Source organism: Lonchura striata, chromosome 3 (genome assembly GCF_050655825.1).
Source record: "Lonchura striata isolate lonStrDom1 chromosome 3, ASM5065582v1, whole genome shotgun sequence".
Taxonomy (NCBI): domain Eukaryota; kingdom Metazoa; phylum Chordata; class Aves; order Passeriformes; family Estrildidae; genus Lonchura; species Lonchura striata.
In genome coordinates this window covers 35,537,865-35,557,640 of record NC_140705.1, presented here as the reverse complement: position 1 = coordinate 35,557,640, position 19,776 = coordinate 35,537,865, and the positions used below count along the sequence as shown (strand labels likewise).

Genomic DNA, 19,776 nt, shown 5'->3' with positions numbered 1-19,776 from the left:
TAATGCTTTAGTGATTTGTCCATGTTGTGTAACTTGAAAAAGTGAAGCCAGATACCTTGAAAAACAACAAAAGAATGCTATCCTGTACAATGCCACAGAAAAGTCACTCAGTAGCTTGAATCTTCAAGCTTCATTGTCACAAGCTTACCTAGCTACAGCCAGGAAACCACACTGCATCACAATGTACACACAAAAAAAAGAGATTTAGAAACCTTAGCACACCCTATGCAATCACATGCATCTGGACATTGTGAAGATAGCAGCTCGAGGAAGTCTTTATTGTCATCAAAAGAATCTGTTTTAAGGTACCCCATTTCCATTTGAGAAGATGTTTCATCCTGAGGCTAAAATAATTCAGGATTTCACAAACAGAAATACCATCTGCAGTTGCATTGATCAGACCTGGCACACATTTCTTCGCCACAAGGACATAAAGCTAATAACTTTTTCTCTGTTGTGCTGTAGGTTTTCAAACACAAGCAAAACAGAGCTTTCAAAAAGGTCCCCTGAAGTCAAGTTCCTATGGTTTGCAGCGTGCTCACCAGTACACTGTTTAACCAATAAATTGCTAGAGACATAAAAGGGTGCCAGAACCACCCAAGACAGATGCCCTCTTCTCAACCTCCCAGCCTTGATCTACACTCATTGGGTTGGGTTAACAGCAGCACAAACGGACAGGCCCAAGGACCCAGAGTGGTTTAATTTTGTTGGTTTTGCCTTCTTGACAATTCTGCTCTAAGGCTGGAGCTGTGACCTTTGAGTGAGTCTCCTGGGGTAAGGTTTTTCATTTAAAGACAGTATTTCAACAAGCAATTATTGCATTCAAACTAAAGTAAAATCCCAGAATGCTACATATTTAAATGTTGGAAGTGAAAGTCCTCGGGAACAACTTGATTCTAAATTCCTATTTAAAATCTGTGCTTCAGGCTTATCACTTCTGTCACTTAATGCCAGTCAGCAGTCCCAACAGATAAGATAAATGAAACAGACCAACTGTTCCTGGAATCAACAAACACAGCAAAGTCTTTAGTGTCTAAATTCAGATGTATTCAGGGATTTTTATATGCACATTCAAGATGTGTCTTCAGGTTTCTCATTTTCACTCAGGTTTCATCCAGTGGTCTTGTTAAGTCTACTGTGACCATATGAGTAGTGGGAGATGATCCTCCTCGGAGACCTTTCAAGAAAACCTGGGGTTTGGGTACATTGCTTGAGTTGTCACACTTAGTCTGGGTGCCAACATCTTTTGGCAAGTACACTTGGGTGAAGTTCTCTCTTCTCATGTGGCTGAGATCAGTCTGCATGGCATGAGTTAACTTGCGGCGCAAGTTGGCCTAAAGACACAAAAAGAATCAGATTAAGCAAAAATTTTGTTTGAACATTTTAACTCCAGTATATACTCAGGAGTGTTTGTCTGTGTTACATCCGTGAGCTTTACAAACCTGGAACATGGCCCACCTTACCCTCTTGAAAATACACAGTTGTGACTGTGATTTGGCAAATCCTGATCTAACAGGATGTGTGAACAGCGCTTTAGGTACCCCACCCAATTTTAAATTAGTCTTTTAATAATTTCATACCACTGGTCATTGTCCTTCAAATTTTGTTAAATGCTTCACTGTTGTTTTGTTAGAATAAAATGTTTTCATGGTAAGTGCTTCCAGTCTTTGGTTTCTGCCAAAAGTTATGAGGTTTAGGGGTTGATGTCACAAAGTATCAGATAAAAGTTTAAAAATGCCTTCTTACACCACATTACTAACCCCTTCATAAGGAGCAAAAGGGTAATTTATGATTAAAGCTGGTTATTCACAGAAATTGTCATAGGTACACAAACAAAACTACTTCTCACAAAGTGTTAATATTCCAAAGCCAGCACTTGAAACAAAAATGGTTTTCCTTATTCCATGGAGTCTTCTATGTCAGCAACAATGTAAAACACTATAAATTATAATATAATGTTCTCCTCAAAATACAGTCTCATGTGCTGGAATTCAGACCCTTTCATGTAAGTGAGAAAGTCCCTGGAGTCCAGTCCAGTCAGTGAAGACTGGAGTCGGTGGAAGCTGGAGAGTGATACAGCTGGCCAAATGTCCTAAATGTTGTATCAGAGCAAGTTAAAATATTCTCCAGCCCCCACCACTGAGGTGCCTCTCTCTGCTGGAATGGAAGGTGAAGCACCTAAATGTAGGCACATTTTGGTACCTTAATCTATAACTGAACCTTACATGCAGAGTCATCAAGCAGAATCCAACAAAGAACAGTAAGGAACTTAGAGAGGAGATGGCATGGGAAGAAAGACAATATATTTTTTTTTTTCTGAGGTTTTAATGACTGAATGTGTGCAATTACAAGGAACTGTGCTTGCACAGAGAAACAAATGTGAGCTAAAAATTTTACTTCTAATAGCATATAGGTTTTCTAACAAAGTAATAGCTTAACATTTCATACCACTAGAAGTTTTTTGGCCAAGTATGAAAAACACAAAAAAACCCCAAAGGCACGTGAGCTCTTTCCTCTAACAAAACCCACAAGTTTGTCTCATGCTTCCCTGAAGTATCAAATTCATTGATGCACTGGTAAACTATTTCTGTTAATTTATCACATTGTTACTAAATGTTTTATCACCTCCATATTGCAAATTAGCGTAGTCAAAGCACTTTTGTATGCATCTGGATTTTTTCTTTCAGCTCTACATCACTAATCTCATATTTGGACAGCTGAGGCTAAAACACCCTTAGTACTTTAAAATACATTCTCTAAATATTTCAAACTAATGAGCTACAAATTTGTTTGTGAATGGTCTTCATGACCAGATATTGGAAAATATCCATTTTTGCTTATGCTGAAGAGACACTGACCACATCTTATGTTTATTTATGTAGTTTTGTCCTTTACAAAAGCAAAAGAGGCTTTTAGCTAAGTTTCTTGTAAACCTAATTGGCTTTTTTATATACCTCAGTAACAACTATTTCTTAGAATCCTTTATGAGCTAGCGACACTGGCAAGACTCCTCAGTCCAAAATTTTGGTTTCCTTTCATAATGTTAGAGATTTCATGGCAAAAATGAAAACAAAGGAAATAGGCTGCCCAGTAGATCACAAGCCTCCACAGTGCATCTGTTCACAGAGGAAAAAAAAAACCCTTTAGATATGTTCAGTTGATATTGTTAACTGCAATATTCTCTGTACTCACAAGTTGTTCATTTCTGAATTCTGAAAATCAGGTGCTATACCTGACAACTGCATGTGCTGGCAAACCCTAGAAAGAAGCTTCTGACATATTTACTGTTAATTTAAAATGTGGTCAACCTTCTATGGACAGACTGTGATTTCCAATCCATCAGAAAATCCTGATAGTATGACAAACATTTGCTCTGGCTTTTTTTCACAAAGAAATTATACAGTAGTATCTTCCACCCATTAAATTGATTTGAATGTAGAACAACCTTAATATTCAATGCAATTCAGTTCAAAACAACAAACTCTTATTACATAAAGAAGGCAACCAAAAAATTTGAAATGAATAGACAAAGCAGTGGAAGAACTGCTCAAAAAACAGGGAAACATATGTAAGAAGTGAGAGAAGAAGTCTAAAAGTAAGGAGAGAGAGTATCCAGAAAAAAATTGAGCCAGTTGTAATGAAGTATATGTCTTTGAATAAAAGCTTATATTTATGTTTCAAGGAACAAAAGTTAAGAATAATTTATTCATAAATTTGTTATATCCAACAATGAAAGTCTGGTAATAACAGTACAAACCAATTTTATAGCTTTTCTTCTCAGTTCCCATTCATTCCATTCATAGGATGTCACAATAGTTGGAGGCAAGATATGAGTATCAGTTTGAGTACCACTCTCACATTTTGGGGGTGGTTTCATCGAACTTTTGCTTGCCTTTCTGGCCTGGATAAAAAGAAACAACCAAAGCCAAGCAAGGCATTAAGAAGAATACACAGAAATAGCATATGTGTATGCTACTTTTTAAAAGCAAATAGAGACCTGCAAACCACAAGTGGATAATGATTTTTACATTCAACAGTATTTTTGCTGTCCATGACCCCACTAAAAGGAAAACATTAAGTACCTGATGAATTTAATTTCTGACAGAAAACTTATGAGGCAGAGGCCACAGCTGAGCTGCAAGCTCCTTTCTACCTACCAATTGCTTAATTGTTGGATTTTAGAAAAATGGGTCCCATCACCAGCAGTATTTTATAATGCAGGCACCTCAGTTTGTCTTCACAAATGGACTAAAAATCACAAATCATAACTGGGAGAAGTGCACACATCTCTGCTATAGCTGGGATATAAACTATATTTGAAACCAAGGGCCAGTTCAAAACTACATTTTTTCCACTGCTAGGAATCTAAAATTCACAAGTCGATCACAGAGAATGTTGTCTATAAATCCAAATCAAGTCTCTGGATTTCACATAATAACACTTCACATTCATTATTGATGACTCTCCTTTTATTTTTTAATATGTTCCATAACTCCTGTCCCCAGATACAACTACACCCTCATCCAGCACACATGGATGGACTGCTGAGCTAAAGCTCCACTTAAATGCAACAGAAGATATGTTAGATATCAAGTTATTTACTGGTCCTTTAAGCTACTTTTGCAAAAATGAGGAAAAGAAACACCAGACACAAGACCTGCTTAGGCTATGGACTAGCAGCTTTTATCACTGCCAGAATGCCTTGGATTTACATATTCTCCTATGAGTAGATAAGGTGAGAATGACACTAAGTAGAAACATTTCTTCAATGCTCTGAAGACCTGGAAAAGATGGACCTTCAGATAGGCAGAGGATTTTACTTCTTTCCTAAAGATAGGTATCATATGTTTTCTTTTAGAAAGGACAGACCAACCAGTGACCCAGCAGCTGTTTAGCAAGAGGCATGGGCAGTGTGTACCTGTGCACGCGGGACAAGGTATTCAAAATGATGATGGAGCTCAAGCAGTTGAATTAGTTCTGCATATTCTTTTGCTTTTTCTACATTCAACTGAATGAACTTATCTGGATCTTGAGCAAAGATGTATGCAGCTTCGTTTGAACTGAAAACATAGTATTTCCCATTGTGCTTCAAAATTCCAATAGCAGGATTTCCTAAAAATTAGGAGAAAAACCAACCCAAAATTAACACCACAAATTAAAATAGTGAACAGTATAATATCCAATACAAAAGACATTTGTAATCAAGATTCTGTGTTCCCTCAAGTTATTTTCACTTCCTTCATTTCTGAACTCAGTATAAACCCTTGAAAGCAAGCTTTTTTTAAATACAGAAAACTCTATTTTGTTAGGTCACTAAAACTGCTTTTTATCAGTTCACATCCAGCATGCCTTAGGTGCATGTCTCAGAAAAACAACAGATAAAACACATACAGCAAAGGCATAAGAAACTAGTTTCTACTCTAAAATGTTTCACTTAAAATCTCCAGCAAATACCTGATTGCAGAACAGTAGTGCATTTATACCAAAGAGCATAACACTGAGATGAACTGAAGAAGCAGATAAAGCAGCTGGGAAGCTGAACAACAAATTAACAGAGAAAATAAAGTGTAAATAAAGGCCAAATAAATTATATAGGAAAACACAGACTGATTTCAAGGACAGTGGCAGGTTGTGCTTAAATGTCTTTTCCCAGGGAAGACTAGAATCATCAGAGACAGTGCCTTGAAAATACTCAGTCAAAAAAGGAATTATTAGTATGCAACCAGAGGAAGAGAAGAAAACCAATATTATAACAACCTGTAGGCTACATTTGTAATAATACACTTTGTTCCAACACAGCAAATAAAAGGAAGCTAGGAGTGATCAAAGGCTTGTGATACCTTTCATAGAAGGAGGGGTTAGCCTCCTCAGCATTAAAAAGAAAAAAAAGAAATAATATTTCTTTTTTTGTAAAACCGTGAATTGTGTGCCACATAAAATTACTATTTAGTAATTTTCCTAACAGAAGGACTATCAAGTCTTTATTGAAATTATCAAGCCAGAGCTTAAAACCATCTCAAAAAGAGGTACCTTTTCATAGCATATATAATAATAATTGTGGGGCTCTTGAGAATAAGAACATCCCATGTCAAACTCTAGATAGATTCCAAAATCAATTAGATGAACAAAAAATTTCTTTGAAGGATTATTCAACAGAATGTTACAGACTCAACATTAATCAGAGGAAATCCCATAACCACCAACTGCTAGAACAAGAAGGGATATAATTAAGGAAAGATCACTCTGATTTGAATTCTCGTAATTTTAAATTGTACATGATTGTCCATGTGCAATAATCAGATACAGGGCTAGAGAGACCTTCAATCCAACTAAGGACAGCTGTTCTCATGTGAAATACTAAGTAAGTGTAAGTAAATTACATTGCCAATAAAATATCTGTTCTTTAACACTGACAAGTAAATGGCTGTATTTTCCTCTCAAACTCCCATAGGCTTAAAAAAATTCTGTATGGACAGGTTCTAGAAAGTATAGAGAGATGGAAAACATGAACTAGAATAGCTGAAATAAGGCTAACTTTCAAGACAAATGAGCCTACAGAGACCAAAAGCTTTTTAGTACTTCATCATGACTATTTAAAAATACATATGAGGTTGGCTATTTAAAAATACATATGAATGGCTATATTTACTATATATGGATGCACAAAATAGAAGGAATGGCCATTTCCCTATGCCTGCATTACAGCACACGAACAGTAATCAAACCTGTATTCAGCTGCAGTGTATGTTATACAGACACACACAGAGCAGGAAGAAACATTTATCCATCCCATCTTGTTTCTCCTCTGCTTCCTCTTCAAGCCTTCTAAGGGCAGTTTATTTGTGTATTTAAAAAAAGATACTTTAACAAGGGAAATAAGTTACCTGGGGTGAAAATTACAAATCTAGATAAACAGTATTCCAGTTTGGATATAAGAGGATGCATTCAGAATGCCTTAACATTTTTCTTAATCCTTGTCTAAACATACAGTGTAAACATACAGTATGGAAAATACCTAACCACAAAGCATACCTGGTAGGGTAATACCTTTCACGGCAATAGAATGTGCACAAAAACCATGGTACTGGATCAGCAACTGATCAAAATTATCAGTTGTCTCTGGAAAAAGCCATTCTTGGTTCCTGAAATCAGAAACATTCACTCTGGTTCCTAAGAAAAGATAAAACAGGAAGGATTTCAATATTAAAATATCAGATTACTAAAAGCTAATAATATTACAGGATGATCAGATAACTCTGGTTTTCACAGGATGACCTGCAGTGCCCAGATCGCAAAAGCCAAACTTTAGTCCTGACTTAAAAGAGAACCTACTGAAAATCAGTCCTGCAAGAATCTTTTTTAGTAGCATTAGTTTTCTTTGAAAACACGAGAGAAGAAAAGCCAACAGGGACAACAAGAAGAAGATAATATTTTATTATTTGATTTTGTTTTCACCCTCACATGCATTACAAACTCCCTGGCATAAAACTTGGTTCCTAGGGATACCATCTTACAAAAAAAACTCTGCTGGTAAACGAAGCCCTGTTAAATTGTTAACAACCTACCCCTCAATTTCCAAAGTTCTGAAAGGTATAAAAAGACATAAATACACATAAAAACTTTCACAAAAAATTATAATATTTTCTGATCATTCTGCCATTTTTGTAAGGTATACTTGTATCTAGAAGTTTTATTTTAATTTTATATGTAAAGATAGAATCACAAGCTACACTACATGAAAATGTAAATCTATAACCTACAAGGCTTATTTTAATTTACTGTGCAAATTCTGAGTATTAAAAAAATCAATATATAGCACCTTCTGTAAAAGATCTATTGTAAAGAAAATTCAAACTACAAAATCTTGGAAAATTAAGGAAAACCAAAAAGTTTCAACTTTCCATACCCATGGTTTCTTTTATCCTTTCCACATCACTTTTCACAGTCACTCCTTCCAGAAGAGATGTTAGCATTTCCTCTGGAAAAAGCTGTGAGTGGATTTCCAAGAATTGTTGCAGATTGTCAGCCATATTTGTGAGGAAGTTTAGCAGTAGCATTTCATCCTGGAAGCCAGTCCAAAGCTTGGAAAGTTCCATAAACAGAGGCTAGAACATAAAGAAAATTATCTGAAATGTAGATTTGTTTTATATCTATGGTGTAACCCAAGCACTGTGCACAACAATCTCAGCTATGAACAATGCAGGGCTGATCTCCAAGGCCTTCAGCAACCAGAAATTCCAGGGGAACTCAGGGACACTGTAAGAGGAGCTTCCGTCACATATGCCTAAAGCAAGTATATCCATCATGTCAACCCACAGGCAAGAGCTGTACTTTTCTATATTTTACTCCAGAGCCTTTCTCAAATAAATGTACTCTCTCACCATGCTTTGAATTTAGCACTTCACTGACAATACACTTTTATAACTGAAAATATGGCGTACAGAAGTAAGGACCAGAAGCAACACACCTGATTAATTACCAAAGTAGGTAAAACCACACCTATATACAAACTATCAGGTTTTGTTATTTTGTCTGCCCTGCTTCCAGAGTGAGTTGGTGCCACAGCCCCCAGGCCATCATGTGTGTCAAATGGAAGGGGTGCAGGCCTCTTCAGAGTGGTCCAGGGTTCAAGGCAAAACTGGAGGCTCCCTTCATGCGATTGGCATACAGGTGTAGGCACATAAAGAAGCAGCCTATAAGCTTTAAGTTTAAATGCTGTTTTCAATGACAGTGACATAAAATGTGCCCTGTTACATCTAAACACACAGAGAGTATTTACAGGAAGAGAGATTCAACCAATCTGAAATGTACACTTAACCACACATTTTATGCATGTTAACATTATCATAAGAGCAGTCAACAGAGCCAGCTCTGGAATTCATCAGCATTGCTAATGCTGTGGAAATGTTATGGTTACAAAAAGAGAAGAAACTAAAGGAAGATCAAAAACATTCTTAATAGAATAAACAAAGAATATTAATGAAATGTACTATTTTTCCTAAAACAAATGTTTACTACAAATCTAGCCTTATCCTATGCTTTTTAAAAGACAGAATGCCCTGCTTCTCTACCTCTGTAGAGGATCCAGCTTGTCAGCAACAAGCCAAAGACAAGAAAAGTTGTTTAAATGATGTGTTAATAGAACAATCTCTACCTGAAAAGGATCTGAAATCAAAAGGCATTATATATTCTGTCTTTGGCAGAGAAGACAAAACAATTAACCAGCCAGAAGAGAAAAAAAATTCCAGGAAGGCAGCAAACAACAACAGACAGCTTTTAGGGAAAAAGTAAGGTACATCTGTCACCCAAGCCCCATAAAGATATAGAAGAGGAAAAACTGCTTTAAGTACCTGGACAAAAGGGGAAAATGATCTCCAAATGAGAACATTTGGTTTGTAAAATCAAAAGCATACATAAATTGAAGCTTGGATCACTTAGTTAAAGTGCCATTCCCATGAGTTTCCAGCTTGGATGCTCTTATGGGAAGTGTAAAAAATACTCTGAGTAGGTGGGGGTCATGATCTTCCTCTTCCTCCACAGTAGACTTTATTTTGCTTTCTAATAATTAGCTTAGAATGTTGAAAAATAGCCTAAAATATGTATGAAACTGTATGCTGGTGCAGCAGCTAACCACAAGGAATTGGAATGATAATCAAATCACACAATATTACAAGTTCTTACAAGAAAAGCAAATTAAATAAAGCTGGTTTCTAGCATATTTCTCTCCTGTTTCCTTTATAACATGCCAGCATAATAATCCCAGGTTTTCACAGGGTCTTTAAGCAGCCTCTCTCATAATACCTGTAGATCACAGCACTGATCATCCCCTTCCCCTAATACCTCTTTCCCATGTCCTGTCATTCCCAACCAAGGGTGCAACAGTACAGAATATCAATCCTTCAGTGGCTGCTCACTGGCCAGAGAGCAAACTCCATTTCAGACCTGATCTTGGTAAGGCTCTAATTGTGTGTCTCTAGCTGCTCTTCTTTTCCCCCATAAAACTTGCACAAAATGACATATTTTGATATCTTTGGACTCTGACAAATGTGACTGAAACTTGCCAACAGGTTCAGAAGCTATTGGGAAGGGAAAAGAGGCTGACAGCCCCATCACAGAAACCCAGTTTCTTCAGAAAAACTATATCAATGACTCATACTGTAAGTACAGCGATTGCTATAATAACTTTAATAACTTTAAAGAATCATACTCTATTGTGCTGTTTTCTGCAATCATTATGTTCTTACAGTTTCTGCAAAGAACAGGAAAGAATATATACACACACAAAAAAGGAAATCTACAAATAATGACAACTCAAGACACAGTAAAATACCATTTAATTCCTTTGCTCCCTTTGTGTACATTACCTTCTTCTTACTTTAGTCTTTTATTTGTCCCTTCAAAAATCATAGGTGATACTGTATCAGAGAAAAAATATAGAGCTTCTTGCTAAACATAAACTATTCAAAAACACACCAGCAAAGTATCTTACTTTAATAATGTTTTCTACTGAAGAACTAATGGGTTTTCCATTCATAATACTTACAAAAACTTCTCTGGACTCTATTGAAGTCTTATCCTGCACTGTGTTTTTCAATACCATCATTGCTGCTTCAAACTGAACATCCAATGATTCAACTTCTTGAGCACTTCCAATTGCATTAGACTGGAAAGAGAACATCAGGTAAGATATATTGCACTCCAAAAATCAAGTATTTAGTAATAAGTATATGCCTGGGCCTCTTCATTTATTTTTTTCTTAAATGTTTAGGTGTTCTGGCACTTCAGTCACACATAAACTACCAATATTTATAGAAAATCCTCTACATTTTCCCAATGAAGAAATAAAAAAAATAAAAAAAAAGACTTTTTTTCAATGCCTTATACAGGAAAGACTAATAAAAACCTGCAGTTTCTCAAAAGACAAATGAAAAGCTCTTAATTAACAAAACAAGAATTTAAATTGTATTTGTGAAAGACTTTTGATGACTCTAGATATTTTGGGGGTGTCTGCAGACTAAAACTGAGATGATTTATGGATTGATCAAGGAGATTTTTTTCTCTCATGCCTTTTGAGACAGAGAATCAGTATGCAAGCAACTGTTTAATGGTGGACTTGGCAGTGCCAGGCTAATAAGTTAATGGTTTGGCTCAATGATTTTAAAGATATTTTCAAACCTAAACAATCTATGGTTCTTTATCTAAAGATGTATTTTATTTTATTTCATTTATTTCAGAATATTTTTTCTTCTATTTCTGTCCTGTGCAAGTAGGTAACTTGAAGACATTCCATCTGCAATAAAAGTCCACAGGCTATAACATCTCACCTGAAGGATGCAAAGGAAGGCTTCATACTGTCTCACATTGAATAGTGCTTCTTTCAATTTAAAAAGCCTAAGCCGGGAGAACCTTTGGGGCTCTTCCTGCATGGATTCCAGCAGGGCTGTGTAGCGGTGGGCTAGCAGCTGGCAGGAATTCAGACGTTCATCGAGAGTCCGTGTAGCCGACGGAATGGCTTCACTCAGGATGCCTGGCACTAGTCACACAGAATAAATACAAAATATGTATAAAAGGAATTAATGAAATCATTACCACGTGGTAAAAGTGCAATATTTGAGCATAATGGTCTTCCAATGAAATTTTGATTTCTACATTTTGTTCTTATATTCACGCATTTCCAAATACTTGCAAACCAGATTAAACCACCCTATCTCACTAGTCAGGTTGTTGCAAATATTTAGAATTACAATGTGGAAATACCACAGTGTGTCACCACAGGCCCCCAGCTGGGGAATAATTAGCATTGACTCCATGATTGCAGAAGGCTGATCAATTGCTTTATTATATCATCTTATACTATATTGTACTACACTTATTAGGAAACTCAGTAACCCTTACAGCCACTCCAATACAGCTTTGGCCTAATTGGTCAATCAATCCAAACACTATCCAGTGTCCAATTAAGAAATCACTCTTTGGTAAACAAATCTTCATGACACATTCCACATGTGCACAACAGCAGGTGCAACAAGTGGAGATAAGAATTGTTTCTCATTGTTTTCTCTGATCTTCTCACAGCCTTCCCTGGGAAAGTCTGTGCCTGCTCTCTGTGGCCAGAGAGCTGCTGCCACAACAGTCAAGTCAAGGAATGTGAGAAAACTTTGCTTTATCATAGGTGCAACTCTGTTACTACAACTGACATGGGTTTCCTGAGAGAATCCGCACTATTTTCAATTCTCAGTTTCTTAATTTGTAAAATATCATTAAAAATAATATGACTCCCTAAAATGGGAAATTATTGGAGCAGTTCCAGTGAAGAAGTCCAGGAAGAATGAATTGGGAATACCCAACTCAAACGCAGTTGTTTACTTACAGTCATCAATGCCGCTCCCTCCTTTCTGGCACTGCTTGTTGTACAAACGAATTCCTGTCACTATCATGGCAAGATCTTTCAGCTGCTGTTCTTTGTCCTTCTTACTGAGTGAGATGAAAGTAATCATCTCTGTCTGGGGGAATACACTCTGCAAGGCAGCTGTTAGCGTTACAAAGTCAGAGAAAACCCTCAATATGAGGGAAAAGAAAATCAATAAGCAAAAATAGCCTCTCCTGAACAAATGCAAAAAGTAGGAAATATATGGGAAATTTACATTTCAAAGCTGAGCAGTGATAGTTTGGATAGCAAGCATTCATCACAGTTTACCATGTTTGTATCTAAATATCAGCAAAGAGAAGGTGAAATTTTATTTTTTCAAGAAAAAAAGCCTAATTTGACAGCTGGGAGTTTACTGACCTGTTACCTCTCTGACAGCCTCAATATCTGTTGGGGATCCCAGGCCAGATCTCAGCAGCACATAGGTAACGATGTTTTGACACACGTTCTCCGTTTCTTCTTGCACACGTGGACCACTCTCTGTGATGGCTCTAACTATAGGAGCCAGTTTTCCTTCCAGAACACGCGCCTGCTCACTCAGTAATTCATCTAGGAAAGAAGGTAACTTAGAAAGTGCTATCTAAATCCTTTGAAATTTGGTTTATACAGAGGATGCAGGTCAGAGCACCAGTTTAAGGTTTCTGAAGCACAGGTACGTGGAAGAGATGTTCATAGTACCAAACAATTAGAATTAAAAACAGCAGAGTTAAACATTAATAAAATTAGCATAATTAACATCAGTCAGTAGAGTCCTGAGAACTGTTCAGGCCAAATTAAACAGCAAATTTCTGGCTCTCTGGACTCCTATGACTGTAGGAGGACCTAACTTACACACATATTTCAAACACACCTGAAGTTACATTCTCAAATCTGAATACTACTCAAGATCTCAAAAACTTACTGGAGTTACTGAGCTTATAGAGTTCAGAGGATTTAGGAGCAACTTCCAGTGTTGCTAATTTTTGGGTTTAATCCATGCTAACAGGAAAACAGGAAATTTTCATTATCTCCCCACACAGAAATGTTTATTTCACATCTATTCTTGTTCTGTGTCTTCTATTTCCCAGCCAGCCTCCACTGTCCCTTTCAGATCAGGAATTACATTTACAGCAGAGGCATTTTCCTCACCTCATTTTATTTTCACATTCTCATTCTTAGACTATACGAAATTACTACCAATGAGACAAAAATATACTCAGCTGAAGCTGTAACTGATTGTTCAAGATTACTCAAATCTCCCAAGTAGGGATATTGATAAAATACTGACTTCTGAGTGCCTTCAGACACACAGGTGCAGGTGCAAGCTTTTCTTGCTGAAGGCAGCTAACCACTGAACCTGAAAGTGTAATTGTCCTCAAGCAACCTAATACTCATACTCAGTAAATCAGCATGAGAAGAGTGTACTCTCAAATCTAATGGACACTTTTCCCTACTATATCCATACTGAAATATCAGACTCCTATACAGCAAATTTCTCCTGGGATTTTTAGTTTGCTTTACTGCAGTAATTACCATTCTTAAATTATAAACTCAGAATCAACTTCAATGAAAACATATTTGAAATTACCTCGGCTTGCATAGTTCATATCAAAGTAAACTTGCATCTTAATTGTGCTTAGGGATGGGTTTGTTGTGTCAAGCAGTCTGGTAACACAGAGCTAAAAAGAGAGTCAGAGAAGTGAGTTCTTTCTCATCTCTGGGGAAACATCTGAACTGATAGTGATCTACTACAGGTTTCACAACAGCTGTAGAGCCCCCTCACTACCATTTTCTCCATATAAAGCTTCTCTAAGGCATTTATTTATGGAAATATAATCCATACTTCAGCTACAGAGCTATGAGAATAAAGCAGCACTAAAATTTTGGAAGTATTCATGTCATTTTAGTTATAGGAACAGGTAGAAAATAATGCTATAGTCTTAGATAGGTAGTGACTCTCAACATCATGTCACAATTACCTGGATAAGATCTTGCATATCGTTTTCTGTAAGTATTCGATCCATATTAAAATCATTTCTTGGATCTAAAACAACAGCTTTCACCTAGAGATTGCCAAAAGAAAGATACTAATTTATGTCACAAAATACCATCTTTGCAACTCAATTTTTATTTTCTAAAAAATCTCAGATGCATTCAATAATTCTTTACTATTCTTTTTTATCCATTTCAGTCTTTGATAATTAAACAAAATTACTTAATTTCACATCTTCCTAGTTTCAATCTCAGTTCTCAGACACAAATGAAGAAAAAAATATTTTTGTGATACAAATATTTAAATATAGCTCCTTTAAAATTATTTGGAAAAATATTTTCTTAAGTAACATTTTTTGAAAATCTATCATGGTTGTTTATAAACTTCTTAGTTGGTGTTATATGCATCAATATAAACACTTGCCATTTGAATAAGGAACCCCATAGTTTGCTACATGCAGGAAAATAAGTGCATGTTTGCAATTGGTGTTCATGCTGGGTGTCTTGCCAGCCACTTGTACGAACTTTTTTACTCATTAATATTTTCCTGCTTATTTGATTAATACTGCTTTTGAGCCCAATCTTTTTTCTAAAGTGTCACCTTTAGGGGAAAAAATAGCCTATTAACAGTACTGCTGTGAAGCATTCACATTTATATACAAGTTTATCAAGAGCTGATCATCAATAAAGAAGGAATCTAGTCCATCTTTCTTCAGACAGCTTTGCAGGTGCATTCAGACTATATTCTGCAGCAATGCTATGTCTCCTAAGAGACGCCAAAATATAAAATGTTTTTAGGATATTTATAGTGTCTACCAAGGACAATACTGAGATTGATTCTATTAAATTTTCACTTTAAATGGGATCAAAGCCTGTTCCTTCAAATATTCAGCCCATTTATACTACCTGGCCCTGTCAGAGCAGAGCAACAAACAAAATTATCTATCACAAGAGAGGGAGGAGGTGAACATCGAAGAATAAATATAGCTGCTGCATTAAACATTCATCTATGCATCACAGGTTCATTTATGAGAGTGCGAAGAAAACCTGGTAAAACTTGGCAAAACTTCTCTTTTTCACTTCTGAAAGAAAACACTGGTTTATCTGCCTGCAGAAGAAAGAGCTCCAAGCTGGAGTTCAGAGTTTGCAGGACTCGGCACCTGCAGCCTTCTTGAAGTATTACAGTCAATAAGATTTCAGGGGTATAATCTACTTTTTCAGGTTTTTAGGACCCAATACTGGATGTCACTGAGTGCCGCGATTGGAGACGAAGGTATTTCCAAGCTCGGGTCAGCCCTGAAAGCCTCGGCTGCCGCCAGCCCTTCGTTTGCGCTTACCATGAAGGCCACCAAGGTTTCCGAGAGGCTCTGTCCCTGGGCAGCGCACTCCAGGCCCACCTGGCGGATTATCCTCTTGATGACGCCTCGGCTCAGCTGGCCGGCCATGCCGGCCCAGCGCGCACGCCGTGTAGCCGCTCAGACTCACCGCAGCGAGGGCGGCCCGCCCGCGCCCGGCCCGGCCGGCGGCCGCGGCCAGCGCCGGCCCGCGCGTTGCCCTGGGGACGCGCCCGGCGGCACAGCGGGGATTGAGCTTACACACAGAGCACGGGGAGACGCTGTCCGTGCAGGACACACGGGGCAGTGTGCGTGCAGAACTTACACGCCTGCATATATTCCGAAGACGCGGCTGTGGAAGCACAGGAGTGGAGGTGTGAGTGTCTCGGCGCGCACACGAACCGTGTGCGGATGTCTGCAGCTATGGCTGTATGAAGGTGTGTGTAAATATAGATACGTTTGTATAAAGACACATACATACTGTACATAAGCATATGTACCTTAATATCACAGAATCATTAGGGTTGGAAGGAACCTATAGAAATTATCCATTCTAACCCCCTGCCAAGGCAGGGTCACCTAGAGCAGGTTACTCAGGAACATGTCCAGGTGGGTTTGGAACATCTCCAGAGGGAGAGCCACGATCTCTCTGGGCAGCCTATCCAGGGCCCTGCCACCCTTAGTGCAAAGAAGTTCTTCCTGATGTTGAGGTAGAACACCTTGTGCTTTAGATTGTGGCCACTGCTCCTCACCCTCTCACTGGGCACCACTGAAAAGTGTCTGGCACCCTCCTCTTGGCACCCATCTTTGAGCTATTTAGTGATTAATGAAATGCCCTCTCAGTCTTTTCAAGACTGAAGAGGCCCACCTCCTGCAGTCTCTCCTTATGAGAAAGATGTTCCAGACCCCAAATTGTTTTTATGGCCCTCCTCTAGACCCATATATGCTCATACATACAATATATACACCATGGCAGCGGGGGTCAGAACTAGGTGATCCTTAAGGGCCCTTCCAACTCAAACTGTTCTATGAATGGCCTGCTGAAGGGGGTAGAGTGGGAAAAAGAAAACCTTCATGCCAAGCAAGCACAGAGCCAAAACACCTGTGTGTTAACAACACACCACAAATACAAAGCACAGCATCACAAGGAATGCTGATAAGCAAGTTAACTCCATCCCAGCCAGACCCGGTACAGATAAATGTATTTACGCACCTATAAATGCATACAACACATAGATAAATTCATACATACATGTATAAACAAAATGTGTGTATGGTACACAGTGAGTGGTGCAGGCAGAGGCAGCACAGACAAGGCAACTTTGCTCTGCAACACAAGCAAGAGAGCCATCCTTGCTTTCAGGTCTCATGATTGCTGCTGGAGGTGGCAACTCCTTGGGTGTAGTGCCTGCTAATGCTACAGGTCACAGCCTGCACATACAGCCCAGTGAGCCCCAGGTTGTTGCACACACCAGTGGGCACACCACTGGATGAATGCACTGCCTTGCTGTAAGTGCTTCAGTTAGTCAATATGCAATTACTTCTAGCTTTTCTGTGTCAGATAGAGGAAAGAGTAATAGCATGCTAATTAAACTTAAAAGCCATGTCCCTGGAAGGCAATCAAATAAGCTCAAAAGGCACAGGGAATGTGGGGATAACAGATGAAAAGTTTTCCACTGATTTAATTTTTTTGCCTTTGATTTACACTGTCAGACAGAGGGAACTCCACTGAGAATCATGATGAGATCAAGATGATATTTTTTTTTTCCACTATGACCTCAGACAAGTCACTCTTATCAGTAAAATTAAGATGATACTATGCTACCTGGCAAGTAGCTGCAGGGTTGCATCCATGTTGTCAGTGTGTGTACAAAGGCAGAGTGCAAGGAGTGCCAGCATAACCCATGGGAAATGCTTTTGGGAAGATCTGTAGAACAGGGATCAAAACAATCCTGCAAAGGACAATTGTGAAGTCTTAGGTTTCATTCTAGTAGCACAGCTAATGGGGTTTCTTAATATGTCCTCTGCATTGATATTTAAAAATTCTATACCCTTAAGCCCAGCAACTATAGCAAGATTTTCATCAAGAGAATAAAAATCTACAGGATCTCTTTTTCTACAAATTGCTGGATGATAACGTTTTGAGGCCCTTCCTGAAGCAGACGTGTGTTGCTGTTAGTGAGCTTAGGGTCACAGAGATTTTCCTCTATGCTTCCTGGTAAATCACACAAGAACCAGCTCTTCTGCAGGTGGGGAGGAGCAAGAGGAGAAAAAAAAATGTAGTTTTGGGGATTAGAAGGAGTAAGAGAAGGTGCCAATGCCAGCTCTCTCCCTACAAAGGCAAATTTCAAGTCAGTCATAAACCTTGGTGCTCAAAGTAGTGCTGGCAACACTTCCTCCTGAAAAGATTATCAGCTAAAAGTGGACAGTTTTTCAGAGTTCAACCAAACGCTGTTGGCAGTAGAGATGGAGGTGGAGCCTGCAGCTTTGTCGATGCAGAAAGTCAGTTCCCATACCATAACAGTCAGCAAGACTTTCGCTGACACCTTCACAGGCTTAGTTTTTATACAAATAAGGGGAAGGGGATTATTTATTTTCCAAAGAAAAACATACTTTCAGGGAAGGGTTGTAATCTGTACTAGACCACAAAAATTACTTTAATTTATTTGTAACTTACTGAAGACTTCAGGTTGCACAAGACTGTTTTATAACCAAAGCATCTGGATTTCTCTTCTAGAATTAGTATCAACTTTTAAACGATTCAAAGAATGGAGGCCTGGTACCTGAAAGACAGATAAATTCTTCCCCCTGGCGGCGTATGTAGGCCATTGACAGACGGTCAGTAAAAAGATTCCTGCATTGTGATAGGAGGAATTCCCGGATTAGTTTGAAGAGGCATTAAAAATAACACACACGGTTGTTTTTAAATCTCTGTAAAGTTGGATACCTTAGTGGTATTTATTAATGGAAAATAATATCAGCTATTTGATGAATTTGCTATCACATTAAACTGGCTGTCTCATCTAGGAAGACACCCCTTTATTCAGCTATATACAGAAGATGGGATTTACTTAACAGGTTGCTCATCTGAGAATATACCCTCATTTTGCTAGTGTGGGGACAAAGTTGAAGCTGGTGCTTTTACACCACTGATCTGCAGAGGAAACAACTCAGCAGTCCAGTTCAGGGCATGGCCTGAGTCAGATTAGGTGAACAGAGCACTTGTTTCCCAGAAGATAACAATTGCCAGGATGGCACAAAGCACTGCTTTCTGAAGCTTCACCCATTTCCCGTGCCTAGTGGAGATACTGGCCTGAGAAAGAGTCTGTCTGAGTTCCATTAACACAGCTACATTCACCAAGGGATTCTGCACTCACTAACCCTCCAGTCACTTCCACTCATGGCTCATCTGAAAAAGACCTTCCAGCTCAGTTAGCCTCTCTCTGCACTCAGGCCTCCTCTGACTAGAGACCCTGCTGAGCACCAGCCTCTTGGCCTGAAGGTCTTCTGCTGCCATAAACACTCCAAGGCACCAGTTAAAGCTCTTCAAAGATGATACACCTAAGTGTAAGGATTTACAGTTGACAGGGCAGGACACAAGCAGAAGCTGAGTCCCTTTCCTCATCTCTGAAGTTAAAACATAAACTGGGTTATGCAGGTTTTTGTTTTCTACTCTTCAGTGTCCTGAAGCCACCTTGCACCTTGATGCAGAAACTAAAGTCTTGATTAGGCTTGGTTGTTTCAAAGGAGCAGTGCAAGGAAAGCCTGTCTTCACACAGGAATTAAAGGCCTGTCTCTTTTGAGAGGAAAATATATTCCATCTATCTGGCTTTATTTCCAAAGTGTCACAGAGAAGTGTCACAGTCAGAAATACATTTTGTGAGAACAGACAAGTCATGTCACCTTTTTCTTGCTTGTCTATTAGTTCATAAATAAACCTGACTTTCAAAATTGAGAATGTTTTGGTGCAAGGATTTTTATTATTTCTTCCTCCTCAAATCTGTGTATCAACAAATGGAAACCTCTGTGCTTGTACTGCCTTGC

General features: G+C 38.3%; 1 protein-coding gene across 1 annotated transcript in view; it reads right to left on the bottom strand.

The window, feature by feature from the left end:
• Positions 1-255: 255 nt before the first annotated feature.
• The window catches only part of CFAP206 (cilia and flagella associated protein 206), a 40,774-nt gene continuing 21,253 nt past the window's right edge, over positions 256-19,776 (bottom strand). The window contains exons 4-15 of the mRNA XM_021545812.4: positions 15,736-16,159; positions 14,386-14,469; positions 13,995-14,085; positions 12,788-12,976; positions 12,371-12,529; positions 11,325-11,533; positions 10,544-10,663; positions 7,907-8,105; positions 7,033-7,170; positions 4,919-5,112; positions 3,758-3,901; positions 256-1,334 (exon numbers count right to left, since the gene is read on the bottom strand). Coding sequence (XP_021401487.2) covers positions 1,104-1,334; positions 3,758-3,901; positions 4,919-5,112; positions 7,033-7,170; positions 7,907-8,105; positions 10,544-10,663; positions 11,325-11,533; positions 12,371-12,529; positions 12,788-12,976; positions 13,995-14,085; positions 14,386-14,469; positions 15,736-15,843 — 1,866 coding nt within the window. The 5' untranslated portion in view covers positions 15,844-16,159 and the 3' untranslated portion in view covers positions 256-1,103. The remainder of the gene's footprint in view (positions 1,335-3,757; positions 3,902-4,918; positions 5,113-7,032; positions 7,171-7,906; positions 8,106-10,543; positions 10,664-11,324; positions 11,534-12,370; positions 12,530-12,787; positions 12,977-13,994; positions 14,086-14,385; positions 14,470-15,735; positions 16,160-19,776) is intronic.